At 42.5% G+C, this 21,265-nt stretch overlaps 1 protein-coding gene across 6 annotated transcripts in view; it reads left to right on the top strand.

Moving 5' to 3' along the window:
- Window positions 1–21,265, top strand: part of LOC117402053 (cAMP-specific 3',5'-cyclic phosphodiesterase 4B) — a 218,201-nt gene that overhangs the window by 166,890 nt on the left and 30,046 nt on the right. For 5 of the 6 annotated variants that reach the window (XM_059007870.1, XM_059007871.1, XM_059007869.1 and 2 more), the window contains 4 exons: window positions 17,700–17,885; window positions 18,514–18,550; window positions 18,959–19,029; window positions 19,972–20,021. In XM_059007870.1, the coding sequence (XP_058863853.1) occupies window positions 17,700–17,885; window positions 18,514–18,550; window positions 18,959–19,029; window positions 19,972–20,021 (344 nt within the window). Of the gene's footprint in view, window positions 1–5,701; window positions 5,992–17,699; window positions 17,886–18,513; window positions 18,551–18,958; window positions 19,030–19,971; window positions 20,022–21,265 lie in introns of those variants that run through there. The other variant, XM_059007873.1, reaches the window with a different exon arrangement.

Here is a 21,265-nt window from a genome sequence, read left to right as displayed (position 1 = left end):
ACATCTTCATGTGCCTTGCAGCAGTTGGAGGTTATACATGCCAAGCTGATAGTGTAGCAAGCATCCTGAATGTTTATTTGTTCGCTTGTTTATTATTATTATTTTTTTTAATGCAGGTTTAAGATTTTATAGCAGGGAACAAACCACACAAAGATATGTGACATTTCTGCAGCAAGCCAGGTTCAGAGGCAGGACATGCAAATCAAGTCCCTATAATAAGAACCTTGCTCCCCTAGTGTGTAATCCAGTCACTCATGGTGTTCTGGTTCTGGAACCCCAGCTGGCGTTCTTAATTCTGGTCTCTCTGTGACATCATCACTCCGAGGCACCGGCCGGTGCTTGTGGTTGATGAAGCATTGACAAGCAGAAGAGACTCAGCACGGCTATAAATAGCCAGGATGAACGACGTCACACAAGACAAATAGCTTCACCCAAAGCAGGAGACTCGGGAGAATGTCTTTATCGTCTAAAATAAATCATTTGTTGTGTTTTATAAATACATACAGGGACCTTCATAGATCACAGTGCGCTGTTTACTGTGCAAAAAAAAGATATCAATCAATCAATCTTTATTTTATATAGCGCCTTTCATAGTGGACCACCATCACAAAGCGCTTTACAAGATGCAGTTGCAACAAGAAAATCCATAATACAGAGAAATGCATAATTCATGATATACAGTAAATGCCTAATACAATACAGTGAAAATGCATAATACATGATACAGTAGCAACAACACAGCAGCTGATCTCAGATATCAGGCTTAAAGAGCATGGAAAGCAAGAGAGAACAGGCAGGTCTTGTTTCTCAGTCAAATTTTGCACAATAAATAGCCACGTTATCATAGAAAGGACAGGCGTCCCATTTCAGCTGTTTTATAGTACTTTCTGTGCTGTGCTATTTAAACGGCATCCTAGAAGAATTGTGTTTAGACCGTGAACCATTTTAAAAAGGAGAGAGGGAGAGGGAGAGAGAGAGAGAGAGGAGAGGAGGGAGAAGGAGAGAGAAGAGGGAGAAGAAACTCAGCTCAAAATGATGCTGTGGAAAGATCAGGTGGGGATCTATTTTAAGAGAGAGAGAGAGAGAGAGAGGGAGAAAAGGAAATTGATTCCCCACCTCCAGAGAGCTAGTATTTGAGATGTATTAAGAAAACCGGCTGTTGAAATTATCTGCCCTAATTAAACATGTTCCCTTGAGGGTGTTTTTTTTATTTATTTTTTTGGGGGGAGGGGCATGAAACAGACAGCCCAGTCCAAAGCATCTCTATCGCTGCTGCCCTTGTGAGTGGGACTGTATCACTCCTGTGCGCCGCTGGACAGGACAGCATAGCCACCAGCATTGTGCAGTAAACATGTTTCACAGCATCCCGCAAAGCGTTGTTACACAGTGCAAGGGGATGAAGATCAGCAAGCCGTAGTATCAGTAAAATTGATCTGTGGCAATGATCCGGAGTATGCAGATCCAGGAGAGGTCTGGATAGCTGCTTCTCTCCAGGGCTTATCGAGGGCCAGTTTGCAGTGGATGTGTTCAAGCCAAGGTCTGATCTAGGATCAGATTTTGTACTGGGACTGAGATCCTACAGCTGGGATTCTAGGATTGAGACATCATTTAAAAACAAAACCACGTGAACATAATTTAGATATTTTATTTAATCAAATAATCAAATAAACGACAAAATGATATCGCAAAAAAGGTCAATAAGCCAATAATAATGGTACAGTATTCTGTGCTACATTTCGAAATGTTGCATAAATTTGTCAGTTTTTTTGTTAAGTATATGGAAAACTACAAAGCGGTGTGTAATTCAATATGTTAACGTAACATTATTCAGCAGGTTTAATTATTATTATTATTATTATTATTATTATTATTATTATTTGTTTATTTAGCAGACGTCTTTATCCAAGGTGACTTACAGAGACTAGGGTGTGTGAACTATGCATCAGCTGCAGAGTCACTTACAACTACGTCTCACCCGAAAGACGGAGCACAAGGAGGTTAAGTGACTTGCTCAGGGTCACACAATGAGTCAGTGGCTGAGGTGGGATTTGAACCGGGGACCTCCTGGTTACAAGCCCTTTCCACTTTATGATGCAAAATGAGTTTATTCTACAGGATGACGCAAAACTTTTGGCCACAGCTGTATATACCAGAGATCCTGCCCTTGTTGCCCATAGTGGAACAAGCCCATATTACTATTGGAAAGGTTAAAAAAAAAAAAAGGAAACGTTTGATGCTGCACCTTTTAATAATAGATCGCGTTATTGTACAGTAAAATGGACCCGAGTGAAATTGAAGGTGTTGTGTCATTACTGACGTCAGTTAAAAACTGTAACATCATAGTAAAGCATTAGTAATGATGGCACTTGGGGAATGCAGAGCCGTGGCAAGGCGTAATGTAATTAAACAACGCTGCAGTGTTGTCAAAGGGCAGCGGAGGAAAGGGTTCAGAGTATCAAAGCGGTTGAACGGCTCTTGTGTGTAAAAGTGTCTATATAAAGAAGCTTGCACAGGTACACTTCTCAGCATGGAGATAGCTATCAGAAGTTTTGTAAAAGTGTTTTGTAAACGCCCCAGTCTTAAAAGAAAACCCTGGAGCATCTAAGTGCTCCTGCTTACAGTTTGCTAAAAAAAACAACTAACTAAAACAACTGTGTTTGTGGAGGCGACCCCACGCACTCACATACATTTTATCTTCCACTTCACAGAGTACAATTGTTTGTAGGATTTTATGACCACGTTTCTTTTTAATGCTGCTGGAAAACAAGCAGTAGGAGGCTGTTCTGTTTGGTGTGTCGATTCTTCCTTACTCTGAACTGAATAGATTTCTTTTAAAGCAGTTGCATTTTGTAAGCTGACCGCTGTTCAGCGGGACCGTTCAGGTTTTTCAACCCCATGCATTCTGGTACGTTTTACCTGTCTCAGGTACCATTCTTACCTTTAAAAGAAGCAGGACTACGTTTACCAGAATGCACTGGGATTGCGAGTTAAAAAGCCTGCACGATCCCAAACTGTCCCGTTGAACACAGAGCCATATGGTCATCTTAATTTACATCAGTGTTGAATTTATGAACCAAAAGGTACCAGATCTTATTAAGAAAGAGGGATAGCATTTCTGTTTCTAGACCTAATGTAATGTACTGACCTTCTCACACAAAAAGGCGGATCTGGTGCGATCCGGCACAAATGAACCTCTAATCTACGGGACTGTACTCCCAACTTGCGGGCTGGTTTGCGAAGCTGTTTTGCATCTAGTTCTCTTGCTGTGTCTTTCTCTTGCACGGTGGCCCACATACGATAGCACACGGATTAGCAGTTAGCATTGGTTCATACCATTGTAACACCTTTATGTCAAAACCCCTGTGGTATAATACAATGACATTCACCACTGTACAGCAACTACCTTTTTGTTGTGATCACTTAGTAAAGGCTGGCTCCTCTAAGCTGTAGTTACGATTTCTGTATTGTTATTGTCTCTCACCTTCTCCCTCTCTCACACACACGCTCTAGTGACTGTTCTTTAGCTATGATTAGGATCTCACTGTGCTGTTATTGATGTGACAGCTGGAGCTAGCAGTCTCCACCCCTGTTTGTAACACGAGCTGGGCTCTGACGTCACTGCTGGAGTGACACACAGGGGGCTGCCTCAGATCAGCACACCCAGATCAGCGTGCGGGCTGCAGGGAAAACCAGGAGATGGAGGGAGAGAGAGGAGGGGGAGGAGAAGGATTCACACTCATTCAGTCGAAGCGTTGCTCTGCTGCAGTATCAGCAGGCCCTGTGTAGAAATGCATTTTGCAGCCTGGAAATCCCACAAGCATACAAAGCTACCGTAAATACAAACATTACAAACTTTTTTGTATTGTTTTTAAATTCTGTTTTGCTGAAGTTAACGTAGATAATTGCGCCGGCCGTTCTTAATTAAAATACGATTTTTTAACAGTGAAATCATTTATGTGAAAAAAAATATATTCTTTTTTTTTAAGCATATTTGATTTAACTCAATATTACTCCTCCAGTATTTTACCGCATGAATATTTGTTTCCAAGAGCTCAGCTAAAAACAAAGAATTGCTTGAACGTGGGTGTAAAGTCTACATCCGGAAGTTCCAACGAAGTGCTCTATTTAAAAACCAATAGGAAACGAGCAGCGAATCATTCAACCTCCTTAATTAACAGTCCAAGTTTCTCTTCTCTTTAAACTTTGCCCAAAGCTGCGTGGATCAATGTAAATGAGCGATACGTGTTTTCACTGCTCCCCGTATCATTGCGTAGTTGAACTTTTCATTTTCAATGCATTTCCTTCACATTGATACAGTGAGTCCATGAAGCTACAGCACTGTAGAGCAGCCCAATCTCGCTCCTCTGTGTTGGTCCGCACCTATTTGGGTCTCTCCCAATGTGTCGTCTAAGACCAGGGCTTCCCAAACCAGGTCCTCGGGACCCCAGTGTCTTCTGGTGTTCATTCCAACTGAGATCTCAGTCACTTCACCCTTAACTGAACTGATAACATGCTTACTGTGGCCTTTCTTTAATTGTTGTCAGCTCTTAAAAAGTTGCAGATTTCAAGTTAACTATAAAATGAAATCTGCAGCTTTTTAGGAGCAATTATTAAGCAAGTGATGAGTTAAGTGAGAGCTCAGACACAGGCGGTCCCCAGGACCAGGTTGGGGGAACCCCTGCTCTGGGGTCTGACTGATTGGACAGTGACAGAGAAATCACTAACGAAGCTGGGTTTAAAAGTGACCACACCTTTAAGAGAACATTTCAAAGCATCAACCCTTTTGCTGCCAATACATTTGACATCGAGAAACTAGGCATTAAAATCGGTATGGGAACATAACCAGGGTAGTGAAGTGTTAAACCAAAAAAGAAAACAGAGAGAATCAAAGGCAAACCCAGCCGAGGGGACTTTTTTCATTATCCTCTGATTCCAGATTATTATTATTTATTTCTTAGCAGACGCCCTTATCCAGGGCGACTTACAATTGTTACAAGATATCACATTATTTTTACATACAATTACCCATTTATACAGTTGGGTTTTTACTGGCGCAATCTAGGTAAAGTACCTTGCTCAAGGGTACAGCAGCAGTGTCCCCCCACCTGGGATTGAACCCACAACCCTCCGGTCAAGAGTCCAGAGCCCTAACCACTACTCCACACTGCTGCCCTTGTTTTTTCTTACCAGCCTGTGCATAACTTCTGCTGCAGACGTTCTGTTTAGTATAAACATTTAACCCTTTCCACACTGAGAATGCTTATTGCAATATAAAACGATATGAATATAATCTTTTATTTAACATAATCAAAGACACGACAAAAATGATGTCGCAAAAGCCACAATAATAGCACAGTATTTTAGATTTAGAAATGTCAAATCTTTCAGTTTGTGTCAGTTTTTCGTTCAGTATATGGAAAACTGCAACGCGGTGTGTGATTGAATACGTTAGCGTAACATTATTCAGCAGGTTTCATTCGACTTTATAAAGCAAGATGAGTTCATTCCATAGGGTGATGCAAAACATGTGGCCACAGCTGTACTTGGAGAGACTGTAAACAGGTCAAACCTTTGCCCATAGCTGTAGATCTCCCAGAAAACATTTTCAGAAATCCAGTGCCGGGTTTTGGCAAGCACCTGGTTTTGCTGTAACACCTTGAGGTAATGAAAGGCGTATAAGATCGCAGAGTGCCGGGGGAAGTCAGTTCTCTCTCTCTCTCTCTCTCTGTGTCCCTCGCTCTCTCTCTCTCTCTCTCAACTTGTTCTGGGTTTGTTTCGCTGACAGCCAGCAGCCAGGGAGACAGAGAGATTGCGAGCGCCGTGTCTTCTTAATGAGAGGTTCATGGTCCAAGTGGCTTACATGCCATCCAAAAACTTCATGAGCGCTGGGCTCCTCAGGCTCTCCTCCGCTGTCCCCCAGCCCGCTGCGGACATGCATTTCTCATTCAGCGAGGAGGACATAAAGAGACACAAGCTCTCCAAATCCGTTAGGTTGGTGCTTTTTTCCTCCTGTTTTTTCTGCCTTCCTCGTATTCTTTCTGCACAGAGGGCTGTCAGGCTGTACAGAATCCACCTGGACAGCGCTTCAGAGAAAGGGTTAGGAAGTGCTGTTTTAGTTTGGGGGGCTGGGGGCAGGATTTGAAAGATTCTTCAAGGTATCTTTGAATGCTCGCTCAGGTGTCTTGGGCTGTTTTACTGAAGCGTGGTCTGTAGCCGTCTTTTGAATGAAAGCAGTATGGGGATCTCTCTTGCATGTTGTGGGTGCTCTACTGTACTGTGTGAAGCCTGTCGATAGTAGTGTTGGGGCTAGCAGTGTATTTCTGTAGCTATACATCTTTAGCTGCTCACCTTCTCCCTGTAGCTGCTTTTTCCATCCAGCTGAAGGGCTTGTAGTCCAAAACATCCTGATAGAAGGTTTGTTTTTGTTTGTTTTTTTAATCAATTATTCACATTTTTGTGTACCTGCGTTCTTTTTTGTTTTAGATTTTGCTCCTTTTGGTACACAGCAGTCTTCCTTTTTCAAATTATATATATATATATATATATATATGCAGTTCTACCTACTTTCAATCTCTCTCTCTCTCTCTCTCTCTCTCTCTCTCTCTCTCTCTCTCTATATATATATATATATATATATATATATATATATATATATATGTGTGTGTGTGTTTTGTTCAGTCTGCAGTTTACATTGGACTGTCATTCTCACTGATGTGCTGTTGGACTGGTGAATGAACGTGGCTGTATTTCCAGCTATGGCAGTTCACAGTGTTTTTTTTTTCTCTAGGCCCTGTTTTCTTACTGTGTGGAAGACTTCAAAAACTCACTGGTGTAGCGCAGACGTCTTTTGTGGTTTATTGTATTTGGAACTTGTTTTGCAAGATACCTGAGACGCGAAGGGGAACCTTTAGGGTTGGCCTGGTTACTGTAAACAAGATAATAATATTAAAGCCTGAACAAAAAAATAATAACATATGAAAAAATGACTTACAAACTGTTTTTGTTTTGTCAGATTTTTTTTTTTTTACCTGCAACGAAGGCGTTATTCCAAAACATTCGGACACAATGTCTCTCTCTCTCTCAGACTAGATACAAAGCTGAATGAGAGGACAGATCTGCATTTGTTTTATGTAATAGCTGCCTTTTCTTGCTGAACCACAGCAGGTGAAAACCGCAGGTCTCAAGAATTAGTGTTCAGGCTGGTGTCAGCTGCCTTGAGTATTCCGTTGCTTCCCCTCCTGTAAAGCTGAGTCGCTCATTCCGGGGTTAAACGTTAACAGTGAGAAATGGGTCCGTTTCTGATTAAATGTGTCAGAGCTGTGTGTTGGTTTATCGTGGTGGCTTGCTGAAGTGTGAATGACGTTCTGCTCGCATTTCTAACCACAGACATGACATCCGGAGCAAAAGACTGAATTTTAGTGGCTCCGAGCCAGACGCTGAGGTGTGATGACAGGTGAAGTAAAAACCTTTGAGCTGAAAAGCATGCAAGACTTTGTTTTGGTCAGATACTGGTAAATAATAACTGCTAGGAAAGCTTGTAATAAATCATTTTTGCTCAGTTTCAGAATACCATTTATAAATGCTGTTGTACTTTTAAAATGTCCCCACTTTTAAAAAATATATTGTAGCATGCACGGGGGAAGGCAGCAGCAGGGCTGGTAGGTGACCACACATGAAGACATGAGCCCGATATACGCTTCTTGCAAAGGAGCCGGCTCTTTTATACAGCGGTATCGGTGCTAAGCTTTAGTGCGAGAGGTCCCGGGTTCGCTCTCCTCCTGTGTGTGGATTGCCTCGCTCTGTGTTAACCGATTTCACTACAGTATATATGTCTGGTGTTCTGTTTCAAGCATGCTGTTTTGTGACGGGACGTGAGATTCGTTGGCTACCAGTTTCTTAGGTCAGCTGACAGTTTTGTAATCGACTAGTTTGGTGCTGCCTCACAGTACAAGTCCCCTTCTGCTCAGAAAACTTGGTACTTTTGGCACTAAAGTAGTACTGGGGCAAATATATAAATAGTCCAGCTTGAAATATATTCTGTGGCAACCATTACCATGCTCGTATTCGTTTATAAAACCGAATGTTAGACTGTGCAAAGGAAACCATGCATTCAACCCGTCTGAAGTAAATAGCACACATTGTACTGTACTGTACAGATTAGCCTTTCTCTCCACTTTCCTTCATGGGTGATTTGATAATGGATCCTTTTACTGCAATAAGGTATGAGTTACACTTTTACTTTTCATTCAGAATAAAAGTAGATTGGCTCACATTTTGAAAGATTGTTCGAACATGGAAACTTTGAACAGTAGCGATGGAAATTTAGGAGCTCTTGTGGGCTGCGTATATCCAAACTGGGTCAGAGAAAATGCAAACGAAACTTTGCATAGTCTCCTTAATCCTGTAAACGTGTCAGCACGGGTCTTTTTCAATGAGTAGCTTCAGGTCGTTGTAAATGTCAGAAGATTACCTGGAAGGCAGGGACTTTGCAAGAGATAAAAGGTGCAAATTCTTAAACTATGGTAGGAAAAAAAGCTGCGAGAAACTTAAGTAGACTAAGTGTCTTTTTGAATTCCGTAACTGTCTCAGTAATTGAGAAAACCCATTGCAGAGAAATGGATCAAATAACCGTTCACAGCTAGCATTCCTTCTTATCTCCAAAAAAAACATCTTATCTTTTGTTGCTGGTTTTGTTGGAACCCTCCTTGTTTTAATTGTTTTATGGATTAGATAAGCTTTTGTAGGCACTCAGAAGCTACGGCCAAAGGGTTTGCATAACCCTATAGAAGTGGCTTGCTTCGTGAAGTGGAATGAAACCTGCTGAACAGTGTTACGCTACCATATTGAATCGCAGGCTGCTTTGTGGTTTTCCATAGACTTAACGAAAAACTGGCAAAAATTGAGAAATGTGACATTTCGAAATGTAACCTGAAACACTACAGTTCTGCTGTTACGGCTTCCAGGTAGACTTTTTGCAATATTTTGTAGTTTCTTTGATTGCACAATGTTAAATAAAAGATCTAAATTATATTCATAGAGGGTTTTTTTTTTTGCAAAACTTTTGGCCATTAGCTGCAGATAAGTCAGGCAAATTCAGAAACACATCGGTAAAGCAGGCACTGCACAACATGCAGTAGGTGCATACATTTTAAGACCTTTATAAAGACAGGTTGAGGCATGGCTTCGGTTTGCATGGATTTGCGACTCAAGCTGCACGTCAGTGGTGATGTGTGCATGCGTTGAATTAGTCCGAGTGGAGTGCTGGAGCTGAGATTATTATCATGCATGTTTACTGTCACTCCTGCAGCTCATTCCTACCTCACTTAATATCACATTAGGAAAGCAGAAGATCAGAAGGGTTACATGTTGCTGCTCGGCATCAAAATGCTCCAAATGCAATGTAACAGAATGAAAGTGGGGTAAAGCAGATTTTAAAACACATGGCAAACAATGGTGAACCTATGATAAACGCGCAGTATAACCATGAGATCAGTGTGCTGAAACTGCAAAATGTACTGTATTGTGATAGGATGGTTCTGTATTGTGATAGGATGGTTCTGTATTGTGATAAGATGGTACTGTATTGTCATAAGAGGCTAGCACTGAAGAAACTTCTGCCCCCATTGTCAGAAAGTGCCAAGTTGTGATCAAGCAGTCCGCAGTCTTGAGGAATACAGACGAGCTAAGAAATGGAATTTGAAACCATGAGATCACTTCTCAGAATGGACAACGCCCTCTCCCATTGGCCCAGAAAGAGTTCCATTCTAATGAGGCCCCGAGGGGGGTTTTAACACTGGTTTATTTACAGCAGTGATGAGCATTTAGATGTAACTCAGCCTTTTAAGAGAAATTAAAATTATCTTTAAAAGAAACAAACAAACTATACAACGATGTCCTGTGGGACTATCGCGTCAGCCTGCAAATCTGTGCCGGGATAAGGAGCAGCTGGATTTTACTGGAGTGTTTTTTGCAGCTCGTTTGCATCAACCTCCTATCCTTCCTTATCCCGAGGTTACCCCTAAAAATATGCAGCACTGTAAAATCCCTGCAAAAAATCCAGCTGTGACTGATTCCCCTAAGAAACAACGCAACCAAAACTAATCAAATAGTTGCAATGTCTCATAGCGAGAAAATAAGTAACACAGAAATCAAACAGGAGCATAGGCAAGACTATTATTTTGTTGCTGGTCTGCACTAGCGGTATGCAGTTTTCAGTGTATTTTTACCTAGATTTTTTTTTTTTTTTTTCAGTTCTACAGCGTTGAAAGCGTTAATAACCAATGAGAAGCACCTCGTGTACAGAACAGGTCTTATTGCTTGAATAAAATACTATACATGTCTAGGCTTATATAATTCAGCCTCCATGCAGGACAGGTGCTGATAAGTCTCCTCTGTACCTTTTTACTTCCTCATGTTAATATATTATATATATATATATATATATATATATATATATATATATATATATATATATATATATATATATAGATAGATAGATAGATAGATAGATAGATAGATAGATAGATAGATAGATTAATTCACTTTCCTTAGTTTCCTTAGAAATCTCTGCAATGCATTGTGGGATTGCAGTCCTGGGCAAGGTGTTATCTTTGATTAAACTTGACATATCTCAGTTTTGCAGCGCTGCAGACATTAACAGCTTTAAGTTTTTCATACCTGTACAAAAAACGTTGCCGAGGGTAACAAGTTACATGTCTAGGCTTATATAATTCAGCCTCCATGCAGGACAGGTGCTGATAAGTCTCCTCTGTACCTTTTTACTTCCTCATGTTAATATATTATATATAAATATATATATATATATATATATATATATATATATATATATATATATATATATTTTTTTTTTTTTTTAATGAAATGAAATAAGATTACCATCCTAGTTTTTCCAAAAAAATATCTTCCTGAATGAGGTTAAGCTAAGCGGAATGTTCCGAGTGCTCTGTGCAGTGTGTGTGTGTGTGTGTGTGTGTGTGTGTGCGTGCACGCGGAGTCAGCAAAGTGGGTTAAGAGCCGTCCCAAAGGCCAGTATCGCTTTCACCAGAGGCCCAGGCTGACGCTGGTGGCTGCGTAGCGTTGCGTTATTCCGCATTTAGCTGTGGAGCTGGGAGGCTGCCTGCCCCTCCCCGGGACTAGCAGAGCATCACCACTCTACTGCTTCTGAGGAACCGGCGACATTCTCAATGACGCCACGAAAGCCACTTAACTCATCCAGAACTCACTCTCTCTCTCTCTCTCTCTCTCTCTCTCTCTCTCTCTCTCTCTCTCTCTCTCTCTCTCTCGTGGTCTCCTTCTCTCCTGCAGTGGTAGAACTTTTATTGCATGACACTTTTTGTCATGGTTCTCAATTTATGTTAATTGATTCCCCCTTCCCAGAGTTATACGGGAAGATACAGTCTGAAACAACTTTTATCTTTGATGTCTTCTGCAAAACGAGATCTGAACTGCGCGCTGGTGAAAACATGATCGCTGATGATACAACTGCTGTACAATCCCTCAGATACATAACTAGCTGCTACAAAGACATTGCAGAGGGCTGGATCGCATCAATATCAGGGTCTAGTGCTATATAATATAAAGACATTTCAGAGGGCTGGATCGCATCAATATCAGGGTCTAATGCTGTATATTATAAAGATATTTCAGAGGGCTGGATCGCATCAATATCAGGGTCTAGTGCTTTATATTATAAAGACATTTCAGATTGCTGTATCACATCAATATCAGGGTCTGCTGTATATTATAAAGACATTTCAGAGGGCTGGATCGCATCAATATCAGGGTCTAGTGCTGTATATTATAAAGACATTTCAGAGGGCTGGATCGCATCAATATCAGGGTCTAGTGCTGTATATTATAAAGACATTTCAGAGGGCTGGATCGCATCAATATCAGGGTCTAGTGCTGTATATTATAAAGACATTTCAGAGGGCTGGATCGCATCAATATCAGGGCCTAGCGCTGTATATTATAAAGACATTTCAGAGGGCTGGATCGCATCAATATCAGGATCTAGTGCTGTATATTATAAAGACATTTCAGATTGCTGTATCACATCAATATCAGGGTCTGCTATATATTATAAAGACTTTTCAGAGGGCTGGATCGCATCAATATCAGGGTCTAGTGCTATATATTATAAAGACATTTCAGAGGGCTGGCTCTCATCAATATCAGGGTCTAGTGCTGTATATTATAAAGACATTTCAGAGGGCTGGATCGCATCAATATCAGGGCCTAGCGCTGTATATTATAAAGACATTTCAGAGGGCTGGATCGCATCAATATCAGGGTCTAGTGCTATATATTATAAAGACATTTCAGAGGGCTGGCTCTCATCAATATCAGGGTCTAGTGCTGTATATTATAAAGACATTTCAGAGGGCTGGATCGCATCAATATCAGGGCCTAGCGCTGTATATTATAAAGACATTTCAGAGGGCTGGATCGCATCAATATCAGGGTCTAGTGCTATATATTATAAAGACATTTCAGAGGGCTTGCTCTCATCAATATCAGGGTCTAGTGCTGTATATTATAAAGACATTTCAGAGGGCTGGATCGCATCAATATCAGGGTTTGCTATATGATTTCTTATGCTGTATACACCTGGAGTGGTCAACCCTGGTCCTAGAGAGCCACAGAGTCTTCTGGTTTTTCACTCCACCCGAATTCTCAATTACTTAATTGAACTCATTATTTTCTCAATTGGTTAACACTAAAAAAATGTCCAGGTGTTTACCCATTGATGATTTAAAGATACCCAGAAAGCCTGCAGGACCGTGGCTCTCCAGGACCAGGGTTTGGCCAGCCCTGGTATATACTGTACACCTGGGAGTGTCTGTAAAACTGTACTTACAGAACAATCCTGGCTGGAGTGCATATGGAAAGCCAGCAACTCCTCAATGCCTTGGGAGCTAGCATGTTCAGTAATGCTGCTTGAGCAGGTTCAGACCTGCGGAAGCACCACTTAAGAGTGTGAATGCACTGAGCAGAGTACATGAACCCTGCCTCTCGAGAAGCTGTGGTTCTCTTTGATACAGAGAGCCGGTAAACAAACACTGCAGCCCTACAGGAAGCAGGGTGTTATTTCAACGCAGGCTGATCGCATGACTGAGGCAGCCTGGGACAGAGCAGGCTTTTCAACTCAATGCATTCTGGTACTTTTTTTTTTACCTGTACATTTTACAGCAGGACTACACTTCCCAGAATGCACTGGTGTGTCCTAGTGTACGTGGTAACCCTATTTCAACGGGACTCCTTTCTCATTTGCATTCGGGAGGGTTGTATTCAGACTTAACGGGCTTGTGTGTAGTCGAAAACAGAGCAGTTACTCTTAGTCACCAATCCTTTGTCCCTACTCAGCTTCTCGTGATTCCAGGACCACATGCGGATTGCAGAGATCAGCCTGGACATGTTCTTAGAATGAAAGCAATAGAATTTGGAGTCGTCCACACTGGAACCTAGAATTTGGAATCATCAGTACTACCAGGATTCAGCTTTTAAAAAAAATACTCAATAACAAAACAAAGTAACAACTGCAATACAGAAAACAGCTAGATTTTGAGTTATAGCATGCAAAAAGATTTACACCTTAAGTACATTGCAACTGTGCGTAATAGCATTGTAATTATGTGTAAGTACATGTGTATTTACTAAGTAACTACTATGTAAATACACAGTAATTAGAGACACTTCATTTAGTAATGTGTGTGTTTTAAACTATATATATATATTATAAAATGTACTAGAGGAATAATGGCGACGTGGTTCAGATTTAATCGATTTGGTTTGTTGACTCGGCAGGACTTGAAAATCACAGGATTGTTGTGGCTATAACAGTTTCGCTGCCTGTCTTTATGGCTCAGTCTGTAACCTCTGAGAGGTAGAAAGCTTCCTGACGCAGCGAGGGGCCTCTAAGGATGCCTATGTGATATTTCCTGAGGAACTACAGTTACAGTACATGTCTTTTTGTTTTTTTCCATTGACCTCAACCGTTCCTAAATTCACCTTTATTTCATGTCTGTTGGCTTAAGGCCCAGAAAGCAATTTAACCCAGGATTAGCAGAGTATTTCTCTTTGGTGCTTATTTTCTGATGCTCACAATCCACAGAGCTAGGTTAGTCTGTCCTGGACTGGAGGGAGCACCCTTTCTCTTAGGGGGGGTGAGGGAGGGAGGGAGCAGTTCAGTCTCCATGCCTCAAGCCTGCCCTGGACTGGACTGGAGGGAGCACCTTTTCTCTTAGGGGTGAGGGAGGGAGCAGTTCAGTCTCCATGCCTCAAGCCTGCCCTGGACTGGACTGGAGGGAGCACCTTTTCTCTTAGGGAGGTGAGGGAAGGAGGGAGCAGTTCAGTCTCCATGCCTCAAGCCTGCCCTGGACTGGACTGGAGGGAGCACCCTTTCTCTTAGGGGGGTGAGGAAGGGAGGGAGCAGTTCAGTCTCTATGCCTCAAGCCTGCCCTGGACTGGAGGGAGCACCCTTTCTCTTAGGGGGGTGAGGGAGGGAGCAGTTCAGTCTCTATGGAAATCTGCTCAGTTCCACTTGCTGCCTTTCAGAATTTGCAAGAATATTTTGTACATTTGAGTTCAGAAACCTTCTGTATTTTCCTCCTTAGGCTCACTTGGTACTGGGCCCTTCATGACTGGTAAGAAGCTGCTTCTCAGATTTGCTTCGTGGTTAAGCATTAATAAATACAAAAAACACGTCCTCCGGTTACCACTCATGAATTAAACCAGTGAATAAATACCGTGGGCGGTTTTCAGTAAAAAAAAAAAAAAAAGCGTGTGTGCAACAGATTTCTATCTTCAGGAGTTGATTTCCGCAATGTGTTTTTTTAGTTTTACTCTGACATCATTTGTTGTTGTTGTAACGACATTCCTCCATAGTTTTACGTTCTGGTATAAGCTGCAGACCGAGACTCTTCACCCCTTTGAAATCTGTGTGTCACTTTTATTCATTCTTAAAATGATTAAACTAATTTTAAAAAAAAAGAAAGCGTTCAGCAAAATACATTATTTTAAATGTTAGCGACAGACCACAATCCTGCCTGACTGCTGATGTACTGCCCAAGGCGTTATAAACATCCCTAAATGACCAATACAGTGACGTCAATGAGATCCAGGCAGGGTACGGAAAGGAGTTTAACGGTGGCCTTATTAAGACCCGCCGCTGTTTAGATCATTAAAATAGATCACCACCTTTCCACAGCATCATTTAGAGTTTACTTTTTCCTCTCTCTCTCTCTCTCTCTCTCTCTCTCTGTCTCTCTCTCCCTCTCTCTCTCTCTCTCTCTCTCTCTCTCGTTGTCTTTTTGCGAGATAAGGTTTCATCTGGCTTCCGTAACTTAAGCCCGCTGCTCCTGAGCATTCTGAGGATCTTAGCCGGTTTTACCGTTCCCCTGGGGAGACGGAGTTGGGGGGGGGGGGGGGCTATGACATCATGTTTTCAGCAGTCGCTCCCTCAGCTCTTTCCTCCAGTAACACACTCCCCAGCCAGGGATAGATTTTCCACCGTCGAGTCTGCAGAATCATCTGTGCAATTCACTCGAGAGTTGCGGGCCGTACGAGGACTTTACACTGTAATTAGGGGCGTTCCGAAAGTCATATTTTCCGAGTAATTACCATGAAGAAATCCAACGTTGTTAGGTATTAATGAAGTGGCATTAAAGGTGTTAATTACTCAACGCAGAAGAACGCAGCCCCTCGGTCTCCCTCGTTTACACAGTTATTGAGTATCAGTCAATAACAACCTGATGTTATTTAATATAGACCCTGTCATAATCAAACTGAAACTCATTTATATTTTTAAGCGATCATTTGTCTTACCTTCCTATATATATATATATATATATATATATATATATATATATATATATATATATATATATATATATATAGATAGATAGATAGATAGATTGATTCACGTTCCTTAGTTTCCTTAGAAATCTCTGCAGTGCATTGTGGGATTGCAGTCCTGGGCAAGGTGTTATCTTTGATTAAACTTGACATATCTCAGTTTTGCAGCGCTGCAGACATTAACAGCTTTAAGTTTTTCATACCTGTACAAAAAACGTTGCCGAGGGTAACAAGTTTATATACAAAGGCGCAGTTCTTTGTCCCAATTGAAGCAATCTGGCTTTATTTACTTTTGCGGAGTGTGACTATGGAAGGCGTGGCTGGCTGTAACCAAGCCTTGGTTGACGTGACTCCTTTGCACTCCTTGCAGATATCGGACACGCATGCACCCCCACCCCCACCCCCACGGGTTAGTCTTTAGACCTGGGATTGCTGGGAGGTGTGTGTGTGGTGCCTTTGTGGCATCCAGCAGCTCTTGGGGTTAAACATTAGTCGCTTCCAAAGGAAATTCAGCAAGGGGCATTAAAAAGTGATATTTGGTTTATGTTTTCCACCTGTTTCTGATTTTGGGTTCTGATGATCCAGTACTGAATTAGAATCAGGTTTTTCTATCGTTTTTTTTCCTGGTAGAACTCTAGCTGCCTTGCCCGTGTCACTCACACCATGTGACAATGTGACCTTTGCACTCCGTTGGCCCAGTTCTACTCTGCCTGCGTCGTGAGGGACCAGTCAAGCTGAAAGATCTTTTATAACGTTACGGAGATCTCGCACTCAGAGTGTCAATGACAGAACATTCAAAACAGGTTCTATGTAAAGCACATTTAATATCAGCTTTTTGTCTGTTTTTATTTAGATTTAACCGCTTGCGATGTGTTTCAGAGTGTTCGGTGGCTGCCTCTAATCAAGTTGAGAGTGTACTTTCTCTTGCGAGCTTTGTGTGACGCAGCAGAGTGAGCGAGAAGCACACTCCCAACTTAGAGGCCTCCTCTGGACACTTACACGCATGCAGTAGAAGCATAGGGAATTATCATGCAAATCTGGTCCAGCAAACTTTTAAAAGGGCTTCAAACTCTTCTGCATGAAGTTGCAACCAACGTACAAACCTGAGCACACCACAAGTGGCACGTAACTGGTTTACAGTTGAGCGCACAGCTATTTTCTGAACCAGCTGATAGAAATGCGTGCCAGATCGGATGTGTGTGCTCACGCTTGACCAGTCAAAGGTTTGGAATTGGTTCCGAAGTGGCGAGGAGTGTGGGAAGAAAGCCATCTGGCTTCTGTGGGCAAAATAGCATGCCCACATAACACAAAATAATGTCTAAACACACCAGCAAATTAACTAAAGACTTAAAGCCTAAATGCTTTTTACGAGGACAGCATACAGTACAGTGGCATAGGCTATTGCTGAAATGTCACCAGTCTGTGAATGCTTTTAGAATCCGAACATCCCGATAGTCTCAATAAAACAATGCCATGTTGTCACTGTGAGAGGGCTTCCCTGTCTGGGATTGACAGCATATTTTTGGCATCCCTGTGGTATCTTCACACTGTACAGTAAGTGTGCTCTGAATCAGACAGCTTACTCTCCACAGATAGCGTGTGAACTCTCAGGGCGGGCTGTCTGTTAATAAGCGTGGCAAACATCGCTGTTTCTTACTCTGTACTCTAACTTGTAAAAAAGCCAAGCTGAGGGGCATGGCTCACTCTCTGTGTGTGCGTGGTTGGGTAGCTTATTCTCTGTCTGTGCGTGGTTGCGTGGCGCACTCTCTCTGTGTGTGACGTGGTTGCGTTTCTCACGTGTCTTGCTGTTTGTTTCTTTGCAGTTTCGAGGTGGAGAATGGCCCCTCCCCAGGCCGCAGCCCCTTGGACTCGCAGGCGAGCCCGGGCCTGGTGCTGCACCCCTCCTTCCCGCAGAGCCAGCGGCGAGAGTCCTTCCTGTACCGCTCCGACTCCGACTACGACATGTCTCCCAAGACCATGTCCCGAAACTCGTCAATCACCAGCGAGGCGTGAGTGCGGCTCTGTCCTTCTCCGTCCCTCTCCCTCTGTCTGTGTGCAGCACCTGGCTGTCCATCCCTCTCTCTATCCCCTCTCTCCCTGTCTGTGTGCAGCACCTGGCTGTCCATCCCTCTCTCTATCCCCTCTCTCCCTGTCTGTGTGCAGCACCTGGCTGTCCATCCCTCTCTCTATCCCCTCTCTCCCTGTCTGTGTGCAGCACCTGGCTGTCCATCCCTCTCTCTATCCCCTCTCTCCCTGTCTGTGTGCAGCACCTGGCTGTCCATCCCTCTCTCTATCCCCTCTCTCCCTGTCTGTGTGCAGCACCTGGCTGTCCATCCCTCTCTCTATCCCCTCTCTCCCTGTCTGTGTGCAGCACCTGGCTGTCCATCGCTCTCTCTATCCTCTCTCTCCCTGTCTGTGTGCAGCACCTGGCTGTCCATCGCTCTCTCTATCCCCTCTCTCCCTGTCGTGTCTGTGTGTCTCTCTCCCCCTCTCCCTCCTTCAATTTCAAATCAGCTGCTTGACATAAAATATTGATTTTGGAATGATTTTGCAGCACCGCACGCACACTCCCGTGCTCCTGTGCTGTGTGTCCCCTTGCTGCAGGCTAACATGCGTGTCTCTCTGTTCCTGTCCTAGGCATACTGAGGATCTCATAGTCACCCCCTTTGCACAGGTACAGTCAATTCATTTGCTGGAGTTAAGTCACTGTCCTCGGGACCCCCTGTGTATTCTGGTTTCCATTCCAACTGAGCTCTCAATTACTTAACCTAAACCCTTAATTGGACTAATGATTTGCTTAATTAGACCTTTTTTAATTGGCCTAAAAAAGTTGCAGTTTTCAAGTTACTTATAAAATGTTATAGTTAAAATTGTTTAAGAGCTGAAAACAAGCAAAGGGTGAGACCTTTTATACTTTACTGCTTGGGAGTGGAGGCCACATCACCAGGCAAAATAAAATATGTGAATTTTGATCGAACACATGGCACAACTTAGACTCAGATTTTCTTTTCGTGTTTCTAAATGTCCCGTGACGGTGGCGTGTGTTTTAATGGGTGTGTGTGTGGTTTTTTTTTTGTTTTAGGTGCTGGCTAGTTTACGCAGCGTAAGAAACAACTTCTCCATTCTCGCCAATGTCACCACCCCTACCAACAAGTGAGTATCTGTGCCCATCCTCAACACTTCACTGAATACTGAGATCCTCTGATTTGAGGCTGTTCTGTATACATGCATGCAGCTCTGGCCAAAAGTTTTGCATCACCTAGAATTTTAGGATTGAGACATAATTAAAAAAGATATATACAAATATAATTTTAGATATTTTATTTAACATTGTGTAATCGAAGAAACTGTAAACTTAGGGAGGCAGTGCGGTCCAGTGGTTAGAGTCCAGTCCAGAAGGTCACTGGTTCAAATCCCACCTCTGCCACTGACTGACTCACTGCGTGTGACCCTGAGCAAGTCACTTCCCCTCCTTGTGCTCCGTCCTGCGGATGAGATGTTAAATCAATGTCCTCAAGGTAAATCAGTATGTTAACGTAACATTATTCAGCAGGTTTCATTCGACCTTTATTATTATTATTTATTTCTTAGCAGATGCCCTTTTCCAGGGCGTCTTACAGTTGTTACAAGATATCACATATTTTTACATACAATTACATTATTTTTTACACACAATTACCCATTTATACAGTTGGGTTTTTACTGGAGTAATCTAGGTAAAATACCTTGCTCAAGGGTACAGCAGCAGTGTCCCCCACCTGGGATTGAACCCACGACCCTCCGGTCAAGAGTCCAGAGCCCTAACCACTACTCCACACTGCTGCCCTTTGTGCTTTATAAAGCAAAAATAGTTTATTCTATAGAGTGATGCAAAATGTTTGGCCACAGCTGCACACAAAACAGATGGTTTATTTTATAAACCAGCTGGGGCAGCAAGAATGTCTCAACTCATACAGCTGCCTTTTCTGAAATGGCCAGCAGAGGGAGAAAGAGTATTGTGTTTTTTTTTTTTTTCTCTCTCCTGCAGAGGGACGGTGTTTTTAGTGCTGGCCTGTCTCAATCACTCTTTCATTGCAGTTCTCTGTTTGTCCACAGGAGGTCGCCAGTCGTCAGCCAGCCCACAGTTTCCAAGGCCTCCCTTTCAGGTAGGGCTCTTGGTTCTCAGAAATGCAGCCCGGTCCTTCTGCACTTTCAGGGTTGTGACGATATGCTACAGAAAAGGCCAGGCTTTGGCAAGACTTTCTGCCTTTGAACAACAGCTCCAAGATGATATCAGACGTCTAACATAGCAATCCCAGTCATGATTGGGTAATACTGCTACTGCTACTACTAATAAATAATAATAATACTTTCATTGCATTCAATCATCAGGATCAGGGGGTATGTTTAATAGGTCCAATTGGAAATATGTATTGAATCCATGCTGGTATGGCAAGCGGTCACCTTGCCTTCACTAGTGTGATTCTGTCGTCCGTCCTTTAGAGCAGTGATTCCCTTTCATTTCACTGTGTTTTGTCCCCATCTTGGTGTTTTAGGTTTTGTGAATATAAGTACATCTCTGACTAAAAGTTTTGCATCCCCCTATAGACTGAACTGATCTGTCTTCATAAAGTCGAGTGAAACCTGCAGGATAATGTGACGCTAACATATTGAATTACACACCGCCGCTTTGCAGATTTCCCATATACTTAACGGAAAAACTGACAAAAATTGAAAAATGTGACATTTCGAAAAAAAAACTGCTTCTATTATGGCTTCCTTCCGGTAGACCTTACGATATCATTTTTGCAGTTTCTTTGATTACATGATGTTAAATAAAAGATCTAAATTATGTTCATATAGTTTTTATTTTAGAAATGATATCTCAATCCTATAATTGTAGGTGATGCAGAGCTTTTGGCTGTAGTTGAAGGTCGGGTTCACGTCGACACAGACCTTGTCTACAGAGCTACAGTCCCATTTCCTCTTGGCATCCTGTTTTCAAAGAGAGCAGACCGGCGAGCCATCACGCTGGTGTGCTTTTTTATTCTCCCAGAAAGACAAACAAACACAAGCCTCGGCCAAGCCGTGCAGAATAACAGACAAGCGCCGGTCCGCAGGGTTACACAGGTCCGCAGAGCAGGATTGGGATACAGCAATACCAGGTCCCTTTCGCCCTGGGGTGCTTTTGTAAAACAGGGGGGCGTAGAACCAGCCAGCTGGCCGCTGGTTGTGGAAAATCAAGTGTTTGGTTTGGAGTAGGTAGCGGATGTGAAAGGGACATACGAGAGAGATAAGGGTTCTGTTTTTGAGTTGAAAATGTTTGCTGTAAAAAATTGCAAAGACAGAATGTGACGCACGTGTTTTTTTTTGTTTTTTAATTGTACCACTTGTCTTACTTAGTTGTTGA

The sequence above is a fragment of the Acipenser ruthenus genome, chromosome 36, assembly GCF_902713425.1.
Source record: "Acipenser ruthenus chromosome 36, fAciRut3.2 maternal haplotype, whole genome shotgun sequence".
Taxonomy (NCBI): Eukaryota; Metazoa; Chordata; class Actinopteri; order Acipenseriformes; family Acipenseridae; genus Acipenser; species Acipenser ruthenus.
Note: the sequence above shows the minus strand (reverse complement) of the source record. Positions and strands in the feature narration are given on the sequence as shown.